This window comes from Synchiropus splendidus, chromosome 1 (genome assembly GCF_027744825.2).
Source record: "Synchiropus splendidus isolate RoL2022-P1 chromosome 1, RoL_Sspl_1.0, whole genome shotgun sequence".
NCBI lineage: Eukaryota > Metazoa > Chordata > Actinopteri > Syngnathiformes > Callionymidae > Synchiropus > Synchiropus splendidus.
In genome coordinates, this window is record NC_071334.1 from 29,601,542 (window position 1) to 29,626,097 (window position 24,556).

A 24,556-nucleotide genomic window follows, 5' to 3' on the forward strand; every position below is an offset into this window, starting at 1 on the left:
AAACCGCCATGGTCATACCTACATTTAGGTATGACTCCCACAGAGAGTTTATATACTGTAGCTCAGCCATATATGGTATTTTTTTGAGCAGAAGGCACTTGATCAGATGCTTAAAGTACAGAGACTTATTCTATATTCTGACTTGCAGACTGTGATTGACAACGTTGACAAACAGTTTTGAAGCCACAGAAGACATAGCGGTTACAGGTGGATGTATACAAAATGCTTTGCCAAAGATTTTCTGGGGATTAAAAAAAAAAAAGTCACATCCAAAAAAATACACGCATGCATGTCACTTCCAGGGCTCCGCATAGAGGCAAGCTTTCGACCGAAGAATATTTAAAGAAACCCCTTTCAGACGCACCCCATCATGAAATTACAGAGTTACACAAGCTCTGCTGTAAATGTTTTTAGCACCCGATTTTTAGTGTCTCAAGTTAACGGATGACTTCAGATGAGCTTCATAAGGCAACACATGGCTGTAGCGAGCCGGAACTCGCGCAGACAAGACACTCTGTAGGAGCAAGGAAGAAAGCCTGACATTTTGTGAACAGATGGGCATGTAAGTCAATAAATGACATAATTATAATCATAATTTATAAATGTAACAATACCTGCTAAATGTATAAATAAATGTGTAAATAAATAAATACAAACGTTGTAGTAAAAATAAATAAATGACAGATATACATTGATAGTATACAATGGCAGTATACTCCGAATATAAATACGAACTAGGAGCTACATAAATGTGCAACAGACTCATTTGAGATTAATGTCAATGATTAATATAGTCCACAATGGGCTACACCTCAGGAGAACCATATTCTATTCATGGCCCAATTTAGCTGGCTGCCATTAGATATGACTCTTAGCGCTTATCCCCAAAAGCATCATCGACACCAAGACGAAGAACTATGGCTGGCATTATAGTGAGAAATTGCACCACAATGAATGCAGAGTTTAGGTGTGATGAACCAAAACATCAGAAGAGACTCTTTCTCCAATGGATTTGACAGCCAACTTTGTGGTGACAGCTGTACGGATGTGCAGTCTCATGCAGGTGAGCAGGTCAGCACATGCTCCTGAGAGCATCCTTTCATGTGAAGAAACATTAGCTGCTTAGTGAAGCTTTTCAAAGATTAAAGTTTGTCCGCATCCAGCTGTGTCCGGAAGAAGTGTTTGCTTCCCTTCATAAACGCCTCATTTGCTGATAAAACAGATGAGCAGTTTAATTTCTAATGACCATCCTCATTACGTTAGAGAGAGCAAGATATGATGCTTATTTTTCTGAGACAAAAACAAAATGTGATGTGATTACAATGTGTCTCGACCAACACCATGCAAATAACTTACGACGATCAGTCTTACAGGAGGTAATCTCCTGCCACCACCACTGCTTTCATAGTTTTAGTGATGCTGCCCCACAGTATAGATGTTACTACATCTGTTGTTGAGACTACTCAAAAATAACTATCTACCCAGTTATTTTTGACTTGTCTGCTTTCCCAACAAATGAACCAATCCAGACTGATCTAAAAACCCGTATTTTATGATCATTGATTATGACATGAAAACAGGAATATCTATTTTGCTTTCAGAAGGAAGGAAGAGAGGCTATTCAGCTTACTTTGTTTCGGTAAATGAATGTCTATATATATATATATATATATATATATATATATATATATACACACATATCTATCTATCTATCTATCTATCTATCTATCTATTTATCTCTATATATCTATAGATATATAGATATATAGAGATAGATAGATAGATAGATAGATAGATAGATAGATAGATAGATTTTTTTTTTTGACAGGCACACTTTAATATATTTTCCAAGAACAAGCAGAAGAAGAAGTTGGGAACAAACATAAATACAAAGTGGACTTGGTGCCTCTCTAAAGGCTTTTACTTTTGCTCATTTTCAGCTTCTTGCTTTCATATTCAGGGTGTAGACTTGATCGGGAAATAGCTATATTGATAATATAATTGGAGGCCATCGAAGTCAGATCCAAGATCCAAGATTAACCCACAAATAAGCAGTGAGGATATAAGTTTTTTAAGGTGACACTGGGGCAAGTTTCCAAGCAAATGTTCAAGACGACTGTGTAAAATATCGGACTAACAGCAATCTGCCCTGAATGAAAACAATCTCATAAAAAAAAAAAAAAAAAAAAAATCACAAGTATTCATTAGATAAAAATTGTAGTTTTCGCTGCAACAAGCCATTTTCCCCTCGACAGCTGACGACCTCTGTCCTGGAACTGGGAAAAGATAGAAAGCCATCTGTCCGCCAAATGAGTTAAATCTGGCCAAGGCGCACATCCATCACAGTTGTCACGGTTACCGTGCGGCCATAACGACTGTCTCCCGGGAACCCAATCAACGCTAGAGGAATCATGTGACATAATGGGGCGAAAGGTGGAAACAAGGAGAACAACAGGTCTGACTTTGGAGGAGGAGATGAGTGCGGTCACTTGACCACTCAGATGGTCAGTGGTAGCAACACATCGAGTAGATACAGGGGATGTTTTGCAGGCCGAAGAGGTGAGTGAGGGTGCAGTGAAAGGCCAGAGCTGCTCCCAGCTGGGTTAGATAAACATACATGAGCCACTGCATGACGGGAGAGTGAATTTTGATTTAGAATAAACCAGTTGTGTTTGTTCTCCAGCTTTTTCATTCATATCATAGTGCACTCATATCTGGTTAATCTGTGGCCAAAACTCAGGAGACTAGCAGATGTTCAGACTGGAAAATATGAGCATGTTTTGCAAAATGAATTATGTCAACTTTATTTTCTTATGTAATGCAATTTGAAGCTCAAAGTGAATCAGTGTTACTATAGAAACAGATTAAGTTATGTGAACAACCTCTGCTGTGTTGTGAGGAAAAAAAAGTGAGATGTATTGTGAGTTTTAGATCCCATAAAGTAAGGGGTGGTCTTGAATTGGGTTCACAGCCGAACTGGTTTAAAATGTCAACGTCCCATCGTCGGGCTAAAAGGCTACTTCATGTTGCTACTGAGTCATGAGCAACAAGTTGATGACTTTTAGACGCAAACACAAACCCGAGAAGGACATGGTTCTGCGTGTTAAATCACGGGAACAAATACATAGCTTTCTGCTAGAGTAGTGCAAGTCAACACCAGGGCCAAATATCTCACCAGGGTTATGCCCCCAAAATACTTTTATATCCACACAGAAATTAAATGCTGCATTGAAAAAAGAAACCCTGAATGAGAGGTTTGTGCTGCACCAAAATCCTAGTTCAACAATTTAAAGCACTGAAGAAGCCACAAACACATGACCATTGACGCACAACGCAAGCGCATTCCCACGTCTACCAGTGTTTTCTTTTATCTTAATCTGGCAGAGCATTTGCGTCCATTGTTACCTTCAACCCCTTCCTCATTGTTGGAAGAGAATTGCCATGCAGACCTGTACAATGTTGCTATGACAACCGTGGTGGTCAACAATGACTCCCAAAGAAGAGAGTCGAGTCGAATGATCTGGTTTTGTGAGTAAAATCATTAAGGCGCCGACACGGTCTACTGTCTTCAGACAGGAAACTTGGATCAATTTGGGGAACATCTGGACTTTGAGGGTCCAGAGAAGGAGCTTAATTAGCATCTTCCCCTTAATGACTGCTGTCCAGCGAGGGCTGCACGTGCGTCACAGCGGGCACATTTGTCACAAATGGGACGCACAAATGCAGATGCACACGCGATGGGTTCCACGTGTGCACATGCATATCTAAGTCCTAATGGGAGAAAGGGGTTGAAAGAAGAAGCTATTTTAGATATGAGATAACAGTTACTGAGATAAAAATACACCACCGTAAAACACTGTGTTTTTCCCTTAATGGTATTTTCCTCTTTTAATTTTCTAAATGGTGTACTGTAAAAGTACAGCTTTTAAGTCACGTTGCGCCTTTTACTCTAAAATGCACCTCTTTGAGATCATCTTTGACACCTCCAATGGATGAAGTCTGGTTGTCTGATTCACGTTTATGATGTCTGACGAACACTTTAAATTTACTAAAATGTACATATAATTTTCAATTTAGAAGTAATTTCTTCATTATTAGCGATATGTATTACGATACCGTAGGTTTAGTAAGCTCATGTATTGTAATAATTTGTTAAGAAGCGACATCGCTTAAAGGAGAAAAATAAATCAGATTTTGACCATGAAAATAACTTTATTGCAATGATCTCAGTCCAGTACAAGACAATATATTAGTAAGTGCGATATTTCATCAAAACTATCAACACAATATTGCACAAGTATTATATGGATATTTTCTTACACCCCTAATCTCTCTCTAGTTTTGTGCAATAACCGGCTTTAAATAAATTAACAAATAAATAGCCAATGTTCTATTATTACTATTGTAACTATATTTTATCTCCATAGACCATTTTCTACATGTCTATAATGTATTGAATCTAACAAAAATATCTTGCACATACATAACACAATTTCATTTACTCAATCATTTTTTCTCTCCTTCCTACATGTTAAATATCACCATCTGAGCTTCCAAAATGCTGGCTGCCAAGGACAAAACACATGGGGAAGCAGGAGTAGCACCAATATCGCTCACTATTCCAGCACCTCAAAAGCAAAATAAAGTCTCATTTGCAATTCTAACAGATTCCACCCAGAAGGCAAAGCACAAGACAAGACCAAAACAGAGTTTGAAGTTTTCCCTCACGGTGGTTAAGTCTGAAGTATAAATAGAAAAAGAAAGGAGGGAGGGTGGCAAACTTGGGCTGCACTAAAAAGTGCTGACATTTCTTACTATGGCAATTATCAAAATGATCAGCTAACGTGGAAACAACGCAACACACCTGCAGCCGAAAAAGAGAATTAAGGTACTGTACATACATGGTAACTTGATTCTCATCCAGGTGTGCGGCGGATAGTAATCCTACACGAACAACAACTCTGTTCAGTCACTACAGCGTGAGAACCATTAAACATTAACTTCCCAGCTGAGACAGATCGGGACACGCTTCCAAATACAGATTCAACTGTCCATCCGCCTGCACTTTTAATAACCTTAAATGCACTTCTATAAGGTGCTACACTGTTTTCGACATGGGGACAATGTCTCCTCCGGGTGTGTTTTTCTAAACTGCTGTGTCAGCCTTTTCCTTTACAGCCATGACGCTTGGGGATAGAGGAGGGTAAAAGACTAAAACAGGTCAATGATTTTAATATGCTGCTGGGTCCCTAAGTGAACTGCTGTGCTTCCAGTGACTCTCATTCACAATGAGTAGGGACACTTGACAGAGTACAGGAAATAGGAAAGTTAATTAATCTTGAAACAGTGCGGACACAATCCAAGAGGAGAAAAGTGAAGTGAAGCTGACAGACGACGATAGTATGTCAACAACTATGCCTGAATGAGTCCAGGCACACGTTCAATTTCTTGTTTGACAACCACTGCTGCTTCATCTCCAGTGGAAACATCAGCACCGTGGGCGGTCATTAGGATGAGTATCACATCCACTATGTCCAATTGGACCTCTGTGGGTGGCTAGCTCCTGTAGAGCGAGAGTCGAACCAAATCCCAGAAGGGCCATGTGGGTGCAGGCTTTTGTTCCAACCAAACATCAGCACCAGACAATCTACTGATTCGTTTCTTCAGACACATGAATGAGCTGCAGGCTCCAATACGGTAGAACAAAAACCACACAACCCCTTTGGGATTCAGTTTCACAGCCCTGATCCAGAGAGACGGATATGAGCCAATTGGAAAGAATAATTTCATACATCTTTATGAAACCTCCACAATGTTTTTTTCCCATGTAATTTCCAGCAGTCGGGTTGACAAGAGCACTTGGAAATGAAGGTTTCACACATCTCAATTTTAGCCTCATTCCTTCTATAATTCCTATCAATGATGTCAAAGTGCATTAGAAAAACGGCAGAAATTCCTTTTTTTATCTGCTAATCCACTGATACAGACCAAAAATAGTAACTACCAGCAGCCTCTGGTAACCTTCCTGCTTGAAATTCGCAAAAATAGCACAAAGCAGAAAGTCGTCAGGCTTTTTTCCGAGGAACAATAGTTTGTTTCTGATTTGCTCCACACAATATTCCCAGTTATTGACTTTTAAATAGCAATTATATTGAAAATAAAGTCAAAGCAATTGCAATAACTCAACCAGGGGACTGAAGATGAATGGGTCAATCATTGAGTAGTAATGTAGCAGTTTAGCGTGAGAACAGAATCGCTTACTGTAAGATGATTGTTCAAAGATGGTTTATCTTTGTTTGTACAGACGTTCCAAATCATGGAAATACGTAATATCACAATGAGCCCCCAACTAATGTAATGTGATGTGAATTTCCAATGGTAAAATACTGTAGATTAAGCATTGTTTTGGAGTTGGTGATCTGAAAAATACCAAGTAAAAGGAAGGATAATGGTGATGTGAGTCAGACAGAGCTCTGGCTGCTGAAACACGCAGCTCTGAAAAGATTGCTTTGGGAAAGGTAGGGAGGTCATTCGACATGTTTCTGGCTTTCCTTCTTTTCCACATTCTCATGAAATTATGCTGATGCAGTTTTCATTCCTTATGAGTTATAGCTCAGCCGCGCTATCCATGAGCTCACAGAAAACCAGCCAAAGCAGCAGCATCATGAACTCAGAGCTGCGCTGAATCAAACTGTGTGAGCTCACCCTGAAGTCGATGCCCACAGTGGAGATAAAGCTGCCGGCGAGAAATGCTCCGTCTTTGAAGCGAACCAGCAGACAAGTCTTCCCCACACCAGAGTCGCCCACCAACATCACCTAAGACATGAAAGAATAACACAACGCAGGTTTAAATTCCTCTGAACCACAGAAAAAAAAGCCCAGAGAAAAGATGTGCTTCCCTCCACTCTACCCTCATGATGCCCAATGCAGATTTAAGAACATCATTACAAGTGACCAGTGGCCATTGAGCAAATGCATATGTATATTACTGACATATACATACAAGTAAGTGGATACCATCCATAATCTTAGACAATTTTTCAGAGTCCCTCTATAGATGTATATTCATTTATATTACAATTACAAGGCAGTGGGGAAATACATCTGTTATAGCAATCGATTGTTTCCACCTCATGTAGTACTATTTGTTTGTGTCAAAATTAAGTTCAATGACATGGATATTTTATTTTCGCCTTTCCTGAAAATTACAAAGATTTAATCTCTTTACATGTGAATGAAAACAAGTATAAGTTTAAAACATGACTAATTCAATCATCTTTACTGGATGACACAGCAAAAAAACAAAAAAAACCCACATCTTATTACTTAGTGTTAAAATTATTTAGGTCAGATTTGTACATTTAGCAGGAGGTTATGTCCTCGACCGGCAATTGTCTGTCTGTTTGAAAAGTAACTTGACAAGATATTAACTGATAAGAAAGAAAATCTTAGAAACATTTCAGACTTCTGAACAAGTTCAATAGCAGAATGAGGTCTGGATACATCAAAGTCACACATTAATTCATTATGCCATGTTTATATGCAAATATTTGCATTTTTAAACAGCAATTAGTCATCGTTTATCACAGCCCATGAGGGAGAGCACAAATCAAGAAATGAATCAAAATTCATTTTCACCAGGTGTCTGTTGAAAAAGGAAGGGGCAGTTGTGATCAGTCCTGGAACCACTATTATTGTTATTATTTTATTTTATTTTTTTACAAAGTAGAATTGTCAATTTTTCAAAAGCATTGACCAACAAAGTAGATCAAATCAAAAACACAACCGAACTGTCCACTATACAAAATAACCCTAAAATTAAAACTTTAAAATGATCTCTTTCCTTAATAGCTTAAATAAATATATGGCCACCTTAACTACTGATGGGGAGAGAGAGTTAAATAACTCCCCTACCTTCATCCATTCTCCCTCAGAGAGAGCAAATGAACGCCCTCTATATTTTATTTTTTATAAAATTTTAGAAATGAGGGTTTTGGGGGGACTCTGAAGGTGAACTAAAAAGGTGATATTTCCACTGGACGTTTGTATTTAATAAAATTTGAAAGTGAAGACTAGTCAACTAAAAGGGAAACAAGACAAAAAACTATCATTGCGTGAGTCTCATTTCCATTTCTTCATTTGAGGGGGAAAGATTGTCTCATTTACCTGAAAAAAATGTGTAAGCGGGAATGAACAGAGGAGACTTTGGCATCAGTGTGAATCGCGCAGCTGCTAATCTGAGTGTGAAATTAAAACCGACTGCCACACATGAGAATTTAGATTTGCATATGCTCGCTGCTGATCATCACCACATCTGAATATTTCTTTGTGCCAACACTCTTTACCTGAAAGGTATTTCTTTCAATCCGCTTGTTTTCATTTGGTTTTGAATACTACTAATGGTTTGCTCTGCCAGCCTCTGCTAAACATATTGTCCTTGTTTCACACTGGACTGGGAAGTTCACAATAATCCCTCCACCCAGAGATTCATATTCACTGCTCAATGCCGAATTACACACTCATGCTTACTGACAGGGGACAGAGGGAGCGCATATTAACACAGTGGAAACATGAGGAATGGTTGGGAAATACAATCTTTCTCAATGCATTTTAAGCAGTTGGTCATCACAGTGACATGAGGTTGAATTCAACTTTCCACCTGTTTGATGCAATCTCACTCACGCCAGAGGTACCAAGGAGTGAGCATGAACATAACACGTCACACATGCAACTTGTTATGGACGATATGTGCAAAACCATGTGCCACTGAAGTAGGAAGAAAACATGATCATGTTGAGTCAAGTGATCAGCTTTTGGAAAGGTACTGAGAAGGTGCAGACCACCCACAGAGAGCAGCGGTCCACAACAACCTCACACAATCCAGGTCGATTATTTCTTTTATTACTGTTTATATTTTGTTTGTTTTGGATTGGATGAATGATTAAATTAATAATATCCTTCAGTGCACACCTCTATAAGGCACCAATGTTCCTTTTTTCATAAAAATAAATCCAGTTTACCAACGAAATAGATTTACACAGTGAAAGAAAATAGATAGACAGGCATAATACTTTACTTTAAATTTAGTGACGTCCTCAACTTTCTCCAATTTGCACCCAATTTGCATCCAATGCGCACATCGTGAAGAACAAGAACCTACAAATAATGATTGTTCGCCAAGTTGATAATGAGATCATTTCCGTATTTCCAGAGTGACAAAAAAAAAAACAACTCACCTTAAAGGCGATGTCGTAGAACTCGCCGCTGTTGCTGATGGACGGTCTGCTGGGATACACCAGCCCGGAGGAAGGCGCAGCAGCGGCGGCCAAACCTCTGCTCGTCCTCGGAGACGACTTGGGGCTCTTGGTGCCAGTTTTCCCTTTGACTGCCTTCTTCCTGGACATTACTCCGCAAACTATTCGGGCTCCGTGCGAGGAGAAAAAGAAATAAATGCGGACTTAAACGGTGTCTTTTTCAGCTCGAGTCACTCCGCCGGTGAGTTCAGGCGTATGACGTTCACCTGTGAGACAGAAACATGGCCGTCGTTGATAAAAAGTGAACTTTTGTTTTACTGACAGAGCTGTTGGTAGCAAGGAGTCAAATGGTTGTGAATGTAAACAGCTCTCTCTTCTCTCTGAGCTGCTGTTGATGTTGGAGTGAGCAGCAAAGCATGGTCGGTGCGTTTAAAGTGGCAGTGCACCCTTTCTGGGGGGCGAAATCTTGAGCCATTGAATCAAAAATACTTGTAAATTGTGCGTTTCACTGACCTTAACTCACAGCCTTGTCTTTGCATCTACACATTTTCAGGCATTTCGTATCATTATATATGACATCAGCTTTTAATGGTGACTTCTAAAACCTAAAATAAAGCTAATGACAATAAATAAATAAATAAAAACTTCAGTTGAAAAGAAAGAAATCATTATTTACACTTCATGCAACCTTTTGAACATTTTACTCATAATAAACGCACAATATGTTGCACACACCTGAAAGAACAACTGCTTAATGAAGCGGTCAGAAATGACTAACCTTATGAAATGTTCGCTGCCATACAGGCAAGTTACTGGCCAACAAGTGTTCTGCTGCTGAGACTAAACCTGCAACATGACTCGACCTCAGGTCCAGCTGACATGTCATTATTTTCTTTGCAACAATGCTACAATGTGCTTTATATAAGCCTGCGACACGAGTGATGGGGTTTAAGACAAACACACAATATATCAGTTCCAACGTAGTTGAATATTGGCGTCAATAACTTCCCAACACCCTTCATTCATGAATCATGTTGGATGCACTATAAGCTCACTGTGTCTGCCTATTGTTTGTGACTCAAATGAAGACCGCAACACATTTTTAGTCCAGAAATCCAAGTCATCTCAAATGGTCAATATGCTTTTTCTGAGTATACGAAGGACAAGTTTGAACTCTTTTTGATTTAGAGGGGCAGCAGGTTGATTCAAGCACTCTCGGACGTGTGAGATTCAGAAATATGTTCTTTCCGTTGAATGGTGATCTGTGAAGCTGGGGTGGTACAATTTGGGAAGGCTTGTCGCAACAAAACAAATTTGGAAGCTAATTTTCGGACATATTGGTGCAAGATACTAGAAAGAATGAGACTGACAGCAATGCAAAACAAGCCAACAAGGTGACAAAAAAGTAACCATCCAGTTTCACATGTCAATTTTCAGTCATTGAAGATGAATGATAAGTGTCAGGTCACTTATGTTATTAATTTATTGGGTGTCTTGTGGCGTCAGTATTGCTTGTTCCTACACATAAAGTAGGTGTGCAGAGCGGAATAAAACATACAGATCGACATTGAAGCTCTCTGGAAGGCGAGGACATTATAGCGAAGCACCACCACCTGTCGACCATTTCTTGTTAATGCAAGTAAATACTCGAACCATTAAAAACTCTGCTCTTTCCAACATCACGCAGATGTTGCATTGGCGATGATGTGTTTCTTTTAAAGTCAGTATATTACAATAATTGCATATCAATGTGAGTAACTGATTTATAAACAGTTAATCACACACACGCAGGATTATCTTTTGGTCAAAAAATTTAATTTTGTTTTAAAACACTTTTCTGTGACATGAGGATCCAGTACAGCCAGATCTGGCGTGGAAAGACTCTCCTGGCACAGCAGTCTGTTGGAGCTCCTCATGCCTCAGCTCCTCTTCAGCGGTATATGTGGGTGTGGCCAGTTCCTGGACTGGAAGTAGCCTCGGAGTCCTTCCAAGTCCACAGGAGGGAAGTAAGCTCCGATTCGTTTTCTCACCCACCACTTCCCCTCAGCGGCACTCGCGCTGCCTGGTCGACTGAACTTGTATTTGAAATGTTCCCCTCGAACCCACCTGAGAAGGACCACAACACATGGTTTCAATTACACTAAAAGGCAGATGATACGTTCAAGGTTCACACAAAGGTTTCACCTAGGAGCATCTCTGCCATGGAAAGGGTTATGATCCATCAGTGACAGGACACTGCTGTCATTGGCCAGCAGGCGTCCAGCAATGTGAATGATCCACTCACTTTGCTCATAGGTCTGGAGGAAGAAGGAGATGGAATAAAACACAAACACGGGTTACAGAAATACTAACCGAATTCAAACCAACCACTGTAGCTAGTTTGTGTCTCTCTCTCTCTCTCTCTCTCGATCTCTCTCTCTCTCTCTCGATCTCTCCCTCTCCCTCTCGATCTCTCCCTCTCTCCATCTCTCTCGATCTCTCGATAGAGATAGAGAGAGAACATATAGATATTACCCTCTAGTGTTAAAACCCGGTAGTTGCAAACATAAGTGGTAACTGACGGTCGGTGAGATGCTCACCTGGAAGGCAGCGAACCACATGAGCCAGTCCAGACGGTAGTGATATGGCGATATGAGGCATGGACGTCTGAAAAGGTCTCCTGGCTTACACAGGAACTGATATTCCTCCCAAACTGCGTCGGGAGCTTTCGGATCAGCACTTGAAGTGCCCTGGAAAATCACCTCAGTGCGCTCTTTGGTGATGCTGCCATGAGAGAATTTGAGTATATGACATTCTTTAACGGGAAAAAAAACCTCTGAACAGAATAAAATTCTTAATTTAGCATAAAGCATCACTGTCTGAAAGCACATGAACTGTACTTCTCACAGAAAAAGCTCTTCTTCCTCCTTGAACATGTACATTCCTGTCTTTCAGTGAATTCCTGTCTATCTGCTGAAACTTCTCAGTTTTTGGAAGTTTCCAGGTTCATTGTTGACATCTGTAGTTGTTAGAAAACATCTGGTGGAACTGCAAAGCTTGAACACTATAATCACCATATCTTGTGATCTCGGCGCACATTAGAGCTGATCTTAAAATGGCTTTGAATCTGAAAAATACTTCAAAACACTGACTATCTCTCATGAAATCAGAAACAGATTTAGCAATTTCAGTCAGACCTTTTTCTTCTCAGTCAGTCTACTGAGTCCTTCCCTCCCCTCCCCACTGTTTCTGCACCGTTTCCAACAAAACTGAATTCAGTTAGAGACGTCATTGGTTTGGTTTACCTGCCGAAGGCTCCGTAGGTGTTGACGATACGCAGCGGGTCAAAGGATGTATTCATCACCTGACGAGAACTGAGTAGGTTCATCACCACAGGAATGCTGAGGCAACCGATCAGAAGGCCCAAAGACACGTTCACCACCCGACGGATCAGCATTCCTACAACGTTGTCAGGGCAAATTTTAAATGACTCTACTCTGCCAAAACTATTGGGCTTTTCAGGACAGCATGACTTGCAAATAAAAATAATGTACCAGAGCAACACACAACAATGTATTAACATGGACGTTAAATGGTCGGATGTTTTGGAGACAGTTGACAGAGGAACATCGGCTACTTTACAATTTCCGCCCAACAAAATCTTGATCAAACACGGATTAAATGCCTCAATGAAACATTCTTCAGTGTGAAAAGTTACTGTGTGACCTCAAACTTATGTCATGTCTGCCTGTTAATCCGGCTAAAATTATAAAAACACCAGCACAATCCACCAGTAATGTCTCCACTTTGGAAAGTAGTTTTTCCAAATGGTTTTAAAGTGACCAGAAATAAATGTGGCCTTTATAATACTACTGGGACATCTTACTATGAAACCAGAAACACACATCTCCTCAGTGCTAATCCAGGATCATCCCATAATTCCCTTTCTACATGATACAACATAATTAATTCAAAAGAATGATGGCTATATTTGATGACTTATACGGATGGATGAACTGATGGAAAAATAAAGGACAAAATAGTGTAATATTGCGATGTGCACTAGCTTTCCAAAGACAAAGTAAGTAAAAAGGTAATGTAAAACTAAGAAATTACCTTTTGTGGTGGATTGAGTTTTGGTTTCCTTCTCTGCCTCCAGCACTGCTTTCTTGGCTCCACACCCAAACAAGAATCCCAGAGAGGCGTCATCAAAACAGGCCAGACTTGGAACAATGGTCAGCCAGTTGAGGAAACTGAGGTTCCCACTTATGATTAGAACCACCTGCAAGAGCATACGTCTTACATACAATCACACTCAGACAGCGGACACTCAATTGGACCCTTTTTTTTTTTTTACCCAATATCATTGTCCTACATGCCGACTATCAATAGTTATTGTTAAATATTCTAATAGGGTTCATCGGACATCAAATGGCGGTAGCGCAGTAGGGTTCTTTTAAGACAGAAGATGTGAAGAAGAGGCTGCAGACTTGAATGACAAAACCTTTGAAACGATAGTAAAGCCACATTTTGTCCCCATAGTCACATGAAAGATGACTTATTACAGCGAATAGTTGTAATAATAGCTGATACGTTGCGCAGTCTCTTGAAAACGAATAGTTGGAACATTCCAGTTTCCAACCAACTCTGACAGTTTCAGTGAAATACTTCATCTGTCATTCTGTTTAAAAATAAAACACACACGATCAAACCCAGGCCTGATACATAGCCTCAGAGATTGGCGGAGACAAGTCCAACCATCTGTTTTTCTTGTGGCACTTTACTAAACACCTGACCAAACCCTTAATTTCATTCAATGATGAGCTGAAGGAGTGTGACTTTTGAAAACAATGCGTAACTAAATACAAGCCCCATGGCTCAGAAAATGGCGCTTTATACTTCATAGGTCAGTAGTAAACACGCTCTTGCCATGGAATACATTTGGGACATAAACCAGTTACCAATAAGACACCTCTGCAGCTAATTGTTTTGTATGGATTTTTATTGAGCACATTTATAGGTTACAATGATTTTTTTGTTTTGTCTTTTTTGCATAAAAGATAGGGTTAGAACTGTCATTCCAGCTTTTAAGAAAACAAATTTATGCGAAGATCTAAGTATCGAGGGGATGCATTAAACAGTTATAACTGTGGACATCCATTTATTAATAATAATAACAACAACAACAACAACAACAACAACAACTACTACTACTACAACAACAATAATAATAATAATAATAATAATAATAATAATAATAATAAGCATAAACATATAGAAAATATGAAAGATTAAAATGGAATATGAATAGTTTTATATGTGGTAGTAATGCTTGCATAGACAAGGTAATATTGAGAGTAAAAAATATAATTGCAATAATAATAAAATGAAATAAAAGTATTCGTAATAAGTTATGGTAGAATTAGACGGACTGTTTATTTGTGAGTCTGAGTCGCTTTTCTGAATCATAGCAGTCAACAAGACTTTTTCTTACTAAAGCAGAGTTGAGAGTGAAGGGTGTTGGTCATTAGTCAGTTGACATAATCTCAAACACAGTACATAAAAAGCTGCAAAAAACTGCAGGTGATTGTAGAAGTATAAGGACTTAAATGACTGATGTCACTGGAAATAAAATTATATTTCATTACCTGGAACAGAATCTGGATGGCTCCGTTGACGATGCACATTCGTCGACCCATGAAGGTAAAGAATGGAACAATGAGCTCAACAAAGTGGTTGGACAGGGTTTCAAAGCGGTGGAACCACCATGGTGAACGATGCAGGTAGTAGGAGATGGGATTGGGAACTGGCTGAGTCTGAGGAGAGAGTGGAACAAACAAATACATAAAGTCTCTTCCTCTTAAGGTTGTGAGGTGACTGATTCATACTGTGTATTATTTAAAGCTTTATTTCAGTTCCGACTGTAAACAGAAGTAGAAGACCGACACATTGTTGTGTTTTGAAACGTGATTCAGAGTGCAAGCAGGGGATGCGAGTGAGGCGAAATAAGGAAAAACAACATTTCTGGCACACTGTTCAGTGCCTGTATTATTTCTTTGGGCTGGAAGAAAAAATTGGAGGGCAATTAACCGCTATGTACTCAACAGGCGACTGGAAATTTTGGTCTGGCTTCCTGTAACCTCAGACAACCAAACAAACCTTGGGACATGCAAACTAGCTGGATGAGAGCAAACAAACACTGACGAAAGAAAACACCAGCTATGCCAAAACACCTTCATGAGGGCGAGAGCCGGAAGAATCAGCACCAGCTCAGCAGGTTTGAAAGATGGCAGTGTGTCAGAGGGGGCCACAGGAGCACTGCCTGGCGCCACCTGATTTAAAGAGCCTGGCACGTATAATTCAATGTGTTTATGTGTGGGTGAATCTACACTTAGGATATACTGTATATCTGCAACTAGTTGCATTACTTTTTGTTAAAATGCAGACCAGGTAGAACCAAGAGCTGAAAAAAACTGCAGGCTATTGTGCAGTCTCGACTACTTCTTTACAATGGCTGCCCAAATGATGGCAGGCTATTACAAAATAGATAAAGAAGATTGACGGGTGGACCAAAACTGATAGAGCCAGGTCAAATCCGGTGCCATATATAGATGTATTTGGCTGAGTAACCGCAGCTTAATAAGGGCACGTACGCTGAGCCCTGTCAACTGTTTAGTGCTCTCACATTATTATTGTTATCACCATTATGGATGAACACAACAGCTGCACAAAAGTTTTTGGTTTCTAACTTACTTTTCTCTCTTACATCTCATTCTGATTTTCTTGTATCTGATACAAAAAATCAAGACTACTCTTGAGAAACAGTGAAGTCTTCACAGATTCTCTGAACCTGAATATATTAAAAATAGATTACATTACATGAACACATGAGGAAACCAAATGTATTGACGACAGAGACCAAGCAGCACAGCAAAAAAAGGTAGAAAGCAGTGCACTGCAACATATATCCACAGGAATAAACATAGAAAACAAAACTGCCAGAAATGCTGTTTAAGGTAAGTAAAGGGATGAGACAAGATTTTGATCTTTAATATAAATCAGTATCAATAAATCAGAATATAATAATGTATATTAGAAAATGAAAGAGATTGTACAACAATATCAATACCTCATAGTGATAATCCATGCATGTGAGGTCTCGCCAGCATTTGTCTCCCCTGATTTTAATGAGGCCCTGATAGAGAAAACAAAACAACTTTTAGTGGCCAGCAGCTCTTTTGATTTTGATAATTCACACACACAATTGAAAACATGAGCTTGAATTGGTGCCAACTAAAATGGACAAGCAATCTAAAGACCTTGGTGTGTTCATGACTTGGTCACATGAACAAGGTGCGCCCAGGCAAACAATACAATTCTGCTAGCATTATTTACATATGAGATTGAGTATAACAAATTCAGAACAGATAGTCAACAGTGTTTTTGAATTATAGTAGATGGGGAAAAACAAGCACAGATCACTGGAGAAGAAGAATCCACCTCGGCAGTGAGCTGGATGTTTGAGTCAATAGTGCAGCGTTCAGAACTAAAAAGTGTCAATATTGACAGATCGTCCCATCATTGCAGTTGGACGAACAAATCAGGGCCTAGCTGGATTTAAGCACATGGAGATATTCAACTTTTGAGTGTGATAGTTGCAGAAATCAAGCAACAGTAGATGTTTGTGGAATTTGATTTCATCAAACACAGCAAAGTTGACATCCTTTAAATGAAGAGGTGCTCGAACCAATAACACTCTTAAGGTTCATTGAAACATGAATTTGTGTATTACAAACAAAGAGAAAACATCAAAGTGGCAAAACAAAAAAGTTGCACTCACAGCGCCAAGCATGATGCGGACAATAAGCCACCGGAAGGTCCAGATGGAAATGAGCGAGGGTGGGCATCTGCGGGGGACCTGAGAGAGGCTCCACAGCGGACAGAGGAAAATGGCCAGAAATCCTGTTTCTAACAGCTGACTCTCCCAACCTCGAAGGAGAAATGAGAAAAATCGACAAAGACTCCTATTTGGACAGAGAAATGCAGTCGCGCTACAAATAGATGTTAACACATTTTAATTTGTATTTGCAGCCAACCAGCTGTGTCAGAAGTAGTTAAGTTAAAAATAATAACAATAATAATACATTTTAAAATGCTACGTAAACCTCACCTACAACAAGATCAATTATTGTGAGAAAATGCCAATATAATTCTGTTGGGGTTTTTTTTTGTTTGTTTACTTGGTTTGCTTTTTCGTTTCATGTCACTTATTTAAAAGGACAATTTTATAATGCAAGGAGAAATCAGCACAATAGAAATATACTGAGATGTTCGAGAGTGTATTATTGTGTATTATCAAAAGTGGTGATGGAGCGATGATGACTGTATTTTCATCTACGATGATACAATCATGTAATGTACTTCTTTGAAACCATTTGTTTTTTAGTGCATTCATCCAAAAATCTTCTTTTATTAGAGGCGGAGAAATGGTGGTGACAGGAAAGCGGGCTGTTGAAACTCACCAAAGGAATACCTGGAGAAAATAGAGGGGCAAAACAAGATTTGTTTGAGGATTCAAATGCCACAAACTACAAGTAAGAAATATGTATGAAACAAAACAACACAAAAAAGTGTTCCCAATATTTGTTGAGTCAATAACTAATGTACACATTTTGGGCAGTTAAGTGGGTAGGCATCATAGGATAATTCTCATCATTGGAAGTGGTAATATTCACAATATTCACACAAAAATAACTGCAAGAAAAGCAACACAAAAAAGAGCTTTACATTTGTCAAAAGTGATACTATGATCACTAAATTGAACGCAATAGTAGTGGCAGATGGGTCTGCTTGTTGATCATGATCTGGCTGTGATTTGAATCACTGACTCACCATAGTTGTCCGACGTTGACCAGTGAATGATATAGGAGCCACAACAAGGCCATCATCACCATGTTGGCCATTCCGGTCACCAGGACAAATCCAGAGACAGCCATTCCCAGCAGAGCGATGGCATCTAGGTTTGTGTCCATGACGGTCCAGTCCAGCAACCAGAGAATTGATGGGGTGTAGGCCAACGCCGCAATGCCGATCTTGCCACCCACATAGCGCTTGACACTGTTCAGATAGTCTTTGCAAGGCATCAGGCCATTGTTTCCAATCAGCTGCTTATTCTGGTTGTACGCAACAGTGAATGCCACAACTAGAAAATAATGGGGGAGGAGGGAGAGAACACATACAGAGTCAATATGTTTGTTAAAATGGTTCAGAATGATGTCAAACCCTGTTTCAGAAAACCAGCTTGTTAGGTTAAATCAATAACATGAATGGGTTTGTGTCAGATTACATTTCAGAGGATATGTAATCCTTAAAACGAAATGTAAAATATGTTATGTTAATGGTGATCTTCATCACAAAGCGGTTTTCGCATTACTACAGGCATATAAATAAAATTAACGCAGCAAGACTCTCAAACAGGATGTTTACTTTTCAACTCAAGGATCTTAAGAAAAGAGAAACACATGTATAATTAACAAACATCTAAAAGTGTGGTTGGACGTGACAAAGGGTCATTATTTGTGATAGTAATAATTTAGAATATGGTGAACTTACAGTAAATAAAGGCGACGGAGCGCAGCAGCACAATGCGAGTGAGCCAGTAGGTCCCACGTCGTAACGTTGGTTGTCTCTTCTCCTGGAGCTCATCTTTCACTAGATTATTCGTTTCCTCTACGCCGTCTTTGGCGGAATTTGTTCCAGTTTTGCTGCCTTCCACTCTTCTTTTTCTCACTGAGGTCTCCGCACGCTCATCGGGCGGCGCCATGATAGTCTGTCACATAGTCACGTGACCAAACACGGAAACGTAAAGGAGTTTTCGTGTTATTATTATTATTATTATTATTATTATTATTATTATTATTGTTATTATTATTATTATTATTATTATTATTATTATACCCAAAGTACCATGAGGTTCCTTTAAGATATTGCTGTAAAATACTTATAGGACATCCACCTGATGGAATGACACTTAGCGCTGCTGAGCAATCCCTCAGCTTTGCATACAATGTTCGACAGTGAGAATATCTCACAGACTTTGGATCATCTCAGATTTTTAAATAGGGATGCTCCGATCAGGATTTTTGCTACACAATCTGCGATACCAGTCAGCCAGAGTACTGATCACCGATACCGATCACATGGATTGACAATGAATTAGTGATGACACCTGTGTACATTTGAAAAAATTAACCATAAAATAATTTTAACGCAGACATATTTAAATAACTCTGGCAAAAATAGAAAAACCTTGCAGAACGCGGCAACTAATATGTCAAAAGGACGACTGAAAAACATTTAATTCGATGTGAATCTCTTGAGACTTTGGTGTGTCCGTGAAATATTTACACACACTTGTAGCGGCACTCTGAGACAGAGAGCACTGCATTTATGAAAGTTTCCTCTCCCGACGTTTCCAAACGTTTCAGATTCAGGTGGCTAACAAAGGCTGCACCCGACTCCAAAATAACAACGGATCCGGTCGTTTCCATTACCGCACAAACAACACCTGAGAAAGGTTGCTCATCTAGCTCGGTGAAATTAATCATTATTTCCTGGGCAATTTGCTTAGCGTTCAGAATGTCACACTCAGACCGGCAGGTGTTGCTAAGTGTCAGCCGTGCTAACAGTCTGGTGCAGAGGAACCAGCGGCCTCACTTTCACGAGCCCCTAAAACTCTCTACAGCAGACATGCCGCTGCTGAGTGAGCATCAGGGACGCATCACAACCAACATCACAACATACTCAATTACAAGATATAATAGTTGCTGAGACTCAGCACACAAGTTTCCAGAAGAGAGAGGAACAACGTGTTTGATGGGACAACATTGAAGACAGAACCAAAGATTAAACAGAGGAAGTTAAGGCAGGAAGAATATTGTTGAGGATGGTCAGGAAGTAGGAGGGGTGTACAGCAAGTGTGTTATGAGGGAACAGCAAAACTGAAATAGGTGTGTTGTCAGGGAAGAGAAAGGTGGACAAGAAGACTTGTCTTGGGGTGAAGAGGTTCAGGAGAGTATCAGGAAAAGGAAGGAAGCAAATTGATGTACAGAGAGATGAAGCGAGCAGATACTGTAGGAGTATTTGGTGTGTAGGCGTCAGGCAATGAAAGAGGTTGCTGAGGCTTTGGCTTATAGCTGCATGAAAGACTAGATAACTTAGACTTAGAGACTAAGACTTAGAGTTTCTTTATTGTCATTGCACAAAAACATATCACTATATTATGGCAACGAAATTTCGGTCTGAGGCCTCTGGTTTCCAAAAACAAAACTATATGTCCAAAAATAAATAAATATGAGATAAATACTAATCAGGAAGATGTACAAATATACAAATAAACAGCATTGCAGCTACTGTCTAACGTTCAGCAGCCTGACAGCAACAGGAACGAAACTGTTCCTGAATCTGGTGGTTCTGCATCCGATGCTACGGAACCGTCTGCCGGATGGCAGGAGGGAGAACAGTGCATAGTGGGGATGAGTAGAGTCTGCGATGATTCTTTGTGCCTTGGCTAAGCAGCGACCATATTTGCTGGATGGCAGGGAGTGGGGTCCCGATGATTTTCTCCGCTGTCCTCACCACCCTCTGCAGAGACTTCCAGTCTGATGCATTGCAGCTGGGAGATGACACTTGACATGTTACATCCTACTCGGACAGACTGGGTTCTGTTGGTGAGAAAGTCCAGCAGCCAGTTGCACATGGAGGTCTCCACTCCTAGTTGCTCCAATTTATAACAGCAAGGAGGAAGTGATGGACAGGGATGGCAATCGGAAGAGAGAGTGAAAGAAAGATGGAGCACGTACATCAGGGAACTAATGAATGAAGTTAGAAGGAAGAAGTAAATTAGCAAGGCGGAAGTGAGGGCAGCTCTTAATAGGATGAACAGAGGGAAGCCTGGACAGCAGAGGTGAGGAAGTGTTGAAGAGAGTGAGACGTGCAGTTTCTGACCAGACCCTTCAATGAGCTTGAAAGCTGAGAGGATGCCTGACAAGTGGAGGAAGAGTGTCCTGGAGGAGGTGCAAAAGTAAAGGGGATTGTCAGAACTGTAGCAACTACAGACAAGTCACACGACGAAGGTGGGGGGAGGTGTTGAAGAATCCAGGATTAGAGGTAGGAAGTCAGCACCAGTGAGCAGCAGTATGGACTCATGCTGAGAAAGACCACCGCAGATGTGTTATTGCTCTGAGGTTGTTGATAGAGAAGCGCAGAGACAGTCGGCAGGGGTAGTTTTCATTTCTTAATTTTTTATGATATGAGCCTCCACAAGCCAGTCACTGGGGTCATTATCACTTTCGTAGGCAAAGGGAAATTCAGATAAGTGAAAAAAAAGAAATGAAATAATTGTGGTAATGTGATTTGTTTAAGCCTATATTGTGAGTGTCATTGAAGCAGCTGCTTGCTCTACCTGATAGAAGAGCCGGCCCTCGCACCTCGGCAGGGTGGAGACCCTGGGATCAACATCGATGCTCCGTTGACGCGCACTCGCTTAGTCAACTTTTCTTATGCAGGGATTACACTTTCTTTTAAGCCATTTGGAAAGAAAAACTTTACTGAAACTTCACGTTTCTCAGAGATGACCGAGGAAAACTCCACCGACTACTCGTGCAGCCCTGCGGGCAGTGATTGCTGTCGATCCGACTCGGAGTCACCGTCTTCTCCCCAAGCCTCGCGCCCGGCCGAGAGCGCCCGAGGAGGGGGTGCAGGCGAGGAGAATGGTCGCTACCCTGCTCGCATCCAAGACGCCGTATCTCAGGTGCTGAGGTGCTACGACTGGTCGCTGTCGCCGGCTCCAGGTCCGGACGAGATGAGTCTGAAGAGAAAGGCGCACGTGAAGCGGCCGATGAACGCCTTCATGGTTTGGGCTCAGGCGGCCCGGAAGAGGCTGGCGCACCAGTACCCGCATCTGCACAACGCCGAACTCAGCAGGACGCTTGGTAAACTGTGGAGGTGAGGCGGCTGCAGGCTCCTTCCAGTCAAACTGTACTGAGACAAACAGTAACGTCGAGTTGTCTTCAAACCTCATAATGTTAATCCCCTCAACTTTTTTTGGAAGTTTTCCCACAGTATAATATTTTAAACAAGACCGTCAGTTTAAATAAATAGTAGCACGAGCATTTCTTGTTACTGTTAATACGTCTGTCAACTAGCACACGCTAAACTCCTAAATGTAATAAGAAATACCTGCGCATATCATGTAATGTCCTTGCAAAAAGTAACATCAATACAAAACTTCACAACTGACCGTTAAAGCGCAACGAAGACGGAGCATATGTTGTCAAAAAAATAAATAAATAAATAAATAAAAATAAATAAAATGCAATACATTGGCAATTGGGTATCTGAGTCAGATTTGTTGCCATTGTTATTAAACTTTTTTTAAATCACATAATCAGCAAATAATGAAATGTAATATACATTTTTACTTCATTAGCTATTACATTAACATTAGTTTCGAGTTTGATAATTCCTTTTTCCTTAGTAATTTAATTTGCTTTTGTAGAACATTGGTTGAATGGTAAGTACAGTTTATGGTCATCCTGCTGCAGTGCGAATTTTTCAACCTCAACGAAACAAGTTTTCCTGAGTATGAACTTCAGACCTGACTCGTAGCAGTATTTAACTTGTGTGCAACCCTCACATTGGCTGTCCTTCTCTCTTCTCCCAGGCTTCTCTCTGAGACCGAGAAGCGACCCTTTGTTGATGAGGCAGAGCGTCTGAGGCTGCAGCATAAGAAGCATTACCCAGACTACAAGTACCAGCCACGCAGACGGAAAAACACCAAACCTGAGCAGACCCACTCCAGATCTGGCTCCATCCAGCTGCAGGGTCAGTGTAACACAGGAGGCTTGACTGAGGGAGCAGGTGAGAAGATCTTATAACCTGCCTGAGCCTCATTTTTCTCCTCATTATGTGTCCTTGTAGACACTTTTATCTTAGCTTGTATTAGAGATCTACTTCTGAAGTATTTTCATGTGTAGCACTGTTCAACATCCTCTCTGACCTGTGTTACAGCAAAGCTCCATGCACCTCTGACTCCCCCCATAACTCCAAAAACAGACCCTCACATGAGCACCAGGTTTTCGGATTCCAGTCGCCACAACATCGACTTCAGCAAAGTGGACTTCTCTGAGTACGGCGGTGATGTCATCAGCTCCATGGAGGGGTTTGACATCAATGAGTTTGATCAGTATCTGCCTGATAACTATAAGAGCACGTGTGGATCCTTCATCCTGCTCAGCCTGCAGTCCAACAGCACCTGGACCAGCAAAACTGAGAACACGCTTGCAGCTAGCTCCAAAATCACAGACGCAAATGAGGAGTGCAGACCATCTCTTCACATTAAAACAGAGCAGATGAGTCGGTGCTCCAGTCCAACGGCTCCCGAGTTCGCTTGCCTCATCAGCCAGTCCGGGAATGACCTACAGAACTCTGGTTTCCTGAGACCTTTGCCGGCCCACTCCACCAACGTGTGTCAGCACCTGCAGTCCTCCTGCAAGCCTCTTATCAGCAGTCTGGCCTTGGCGCCACCTCCTCACAATTCTGCTTCTGCCTATGAGCAAGCAGCACTCTCACCAGGGACACAGTGAAATACTCAAACTTCTCCAACAGGAGGCAGTCTGCTGTAGGAACAAGCGGCAAAGGACAACATTGTGCCATATCAACCAATATATTCGATGTTTTTTGGCATTTCACCCCACAAAATGTACGTTAACATTTGTCAATGCCTAGGGCAACAATCTAAACACTCATACTCGTTTGTGTAGGACATTTCTCAGGTTAGTGAAGCACTTTACATTGGTGTTTTAAATAAGGGCAAAGGTCTGACGAAAATGTCAAATGTGAGTTCATCATCGCAATACTAATTTTGACTGGTGAGCTTGGCGAGGCTGAATTTAGGGGAAATAGCGACATCTGCTGAACACTCGACACGATATTGAAGGCTCATTAAATTAGAACGTTAATGTCCACTTCCATTTTTTTTTACAATTTACAAGTTACAATTATTGGAATATAAACAGCTTGAAATGACTGGCCTTTTTTAAAGTGATACACCAGAGTTCAGAAATTCACTTATATATAGTGATTCCTGAATAGTCTAAATTTAACTTACATCATGCCGCTAAAATACTAAATAACAGGGAAATAAATTATTCTATGGCATTGTATGATTAATGTATATAATTTGAATTTGTATTTTTTCATTTTAGATGCAGATTGTCAGTATAACTGGTAAAAACTGGAAGATCTTTTGGTGTTGAATATCT

General features: G+C 40.4%; 3 protein-coding genes across 3 annotated transcripts in view; 1 reads left to right on the plus strand and 2 right to left on the minus strand.

Moving 5' to 3' along the window:
• Positions 1 to 9,689, minus strand: part of LOC128750208 (ras-related protein Rab-26) — a 51,149-nt gene extending 41,460 nt beyond the window's left edge. Inside the window, exons 1-2 of the mRNA XM_053850587.1 lie at positions 9,237 to 9,689; positions 6,706 to 6,816 (exon numbers count right to left, since the gene is read on the minus strand). Of these exons, the coding sequence (XP_053706562.1) occupies positions 6,706 to 6,816; positions 9,237 to 9,404 (279 nt within the window). The 5' untranslated portion in view covers positions 9,405 to 9,689. The remainder of the gene's footprint in view (positions 1 to 6,705; positions 6,817 to 9,236) is intronic.
• A 1,346-nt stretch (positions 9,690 to 11,035) lies between these two features.
• On the minus strand, positions 11,036 to 19,063 carry lmf1 (lipase maturation factor 1). Its single transcript, XM_053850562.1, has 11 exons — positions 18,846 to 19,063; positions 18,126 to 18,435; positions 17,756 to 17,766; positions 17,074 to 17,222; positions 16,363 to 16,428; positions 14,882 to 15,049; positions 13,350 to 13,515; positions 12,539 to 12,692; positions 11,834 to 12,017; positions 11,439 to 11,551; positions 11,036 to 11,360 (listed from the first exon to the last, which is right to left on the minus strand). The coding sequence occupies exons 1-11, from the start codon at positions 19,054 to 19,056 to the stop codon at positions 11,174 to 11,176; spliced, it is 1,719 nt and encodes a 572-aa protein (XP_053706537.1). The 5' UTR covers positions 19,057 to 19,063; the 3' UTR covers positions 11,036 to 11,173.
• A 2,725-nt stretch (positions 19,064 to 21,788) lies between these two features.
• sox8a (SRY-box transcription factor 8a) lies at positions 21,789 to 24,439 on the plus strand. Its single transcript, XM_053881824.1, has 3 exons — positions 21,789 to 22,238; positions 22,957 to 23,117; positions 23,304 to 24,439. Exons 1-3 carry the CDS (start codon positions 21,865 to 21,867, stop codon positions 23,876 to 23,878), a joined length of 1,110 nt encoding a protein of 369 aa, XP_053737799.1. The 5' UTR covers positions 21,789 to 21,864; the 3' UTR covers positions 23,879 to 24,439.
• Positions 24,440 to 24,556: the final 117 nt, after the last annotated feature.

Excerpts from the sequence above, each read along its gene's own strand:
- lmf1 (XM_053850562.1), bottom strand. The coding sequence starts at position 19,056 with ATGGCGCCGCCCGATGAGCGTGCGGAGACCTCAGTGAGAAAAAGAAGA. Across the intron at positions 18,436-18,845 it reads CTCCGTCGCCTTTATTTACT|TTGTGGCATTCACTGTTGCG; the intron begins GTAAGTTCACCA and ends ATTATTTTCTAG. Across the intron at positions 16,429-17,073 it reads TCCGCATCATGCTTGGCGCT|GGCCTCATTAAAATCAGGGG; the intron begins GTGAGTGCAACT and ends TTTCTCTATCAG.
- sox8a (XM_053881824.1), top strand. The coding sequence starts at position 21,865 with ATGACCGAGGAAAACTCCACCGACTACTCGTGCAGCCCTGCGGGCAGT. Across the intron at positions 22,239-22,956 it reads ACGCTTGGTAAACTGTGGAG|GCTTCTCTCTGAGACCGAGA; the intron begins GTGAGGCGGCTG and ends CTCTTCTCCCAG. Across the intron at positions 23,118-23,303 it reads TGGCTCCATCCAGCTGCAGG|CAAAGCTCCATGCACCTCTG; the intron begins GTCAGTGTAACA and ends CCTGTGTTACAG.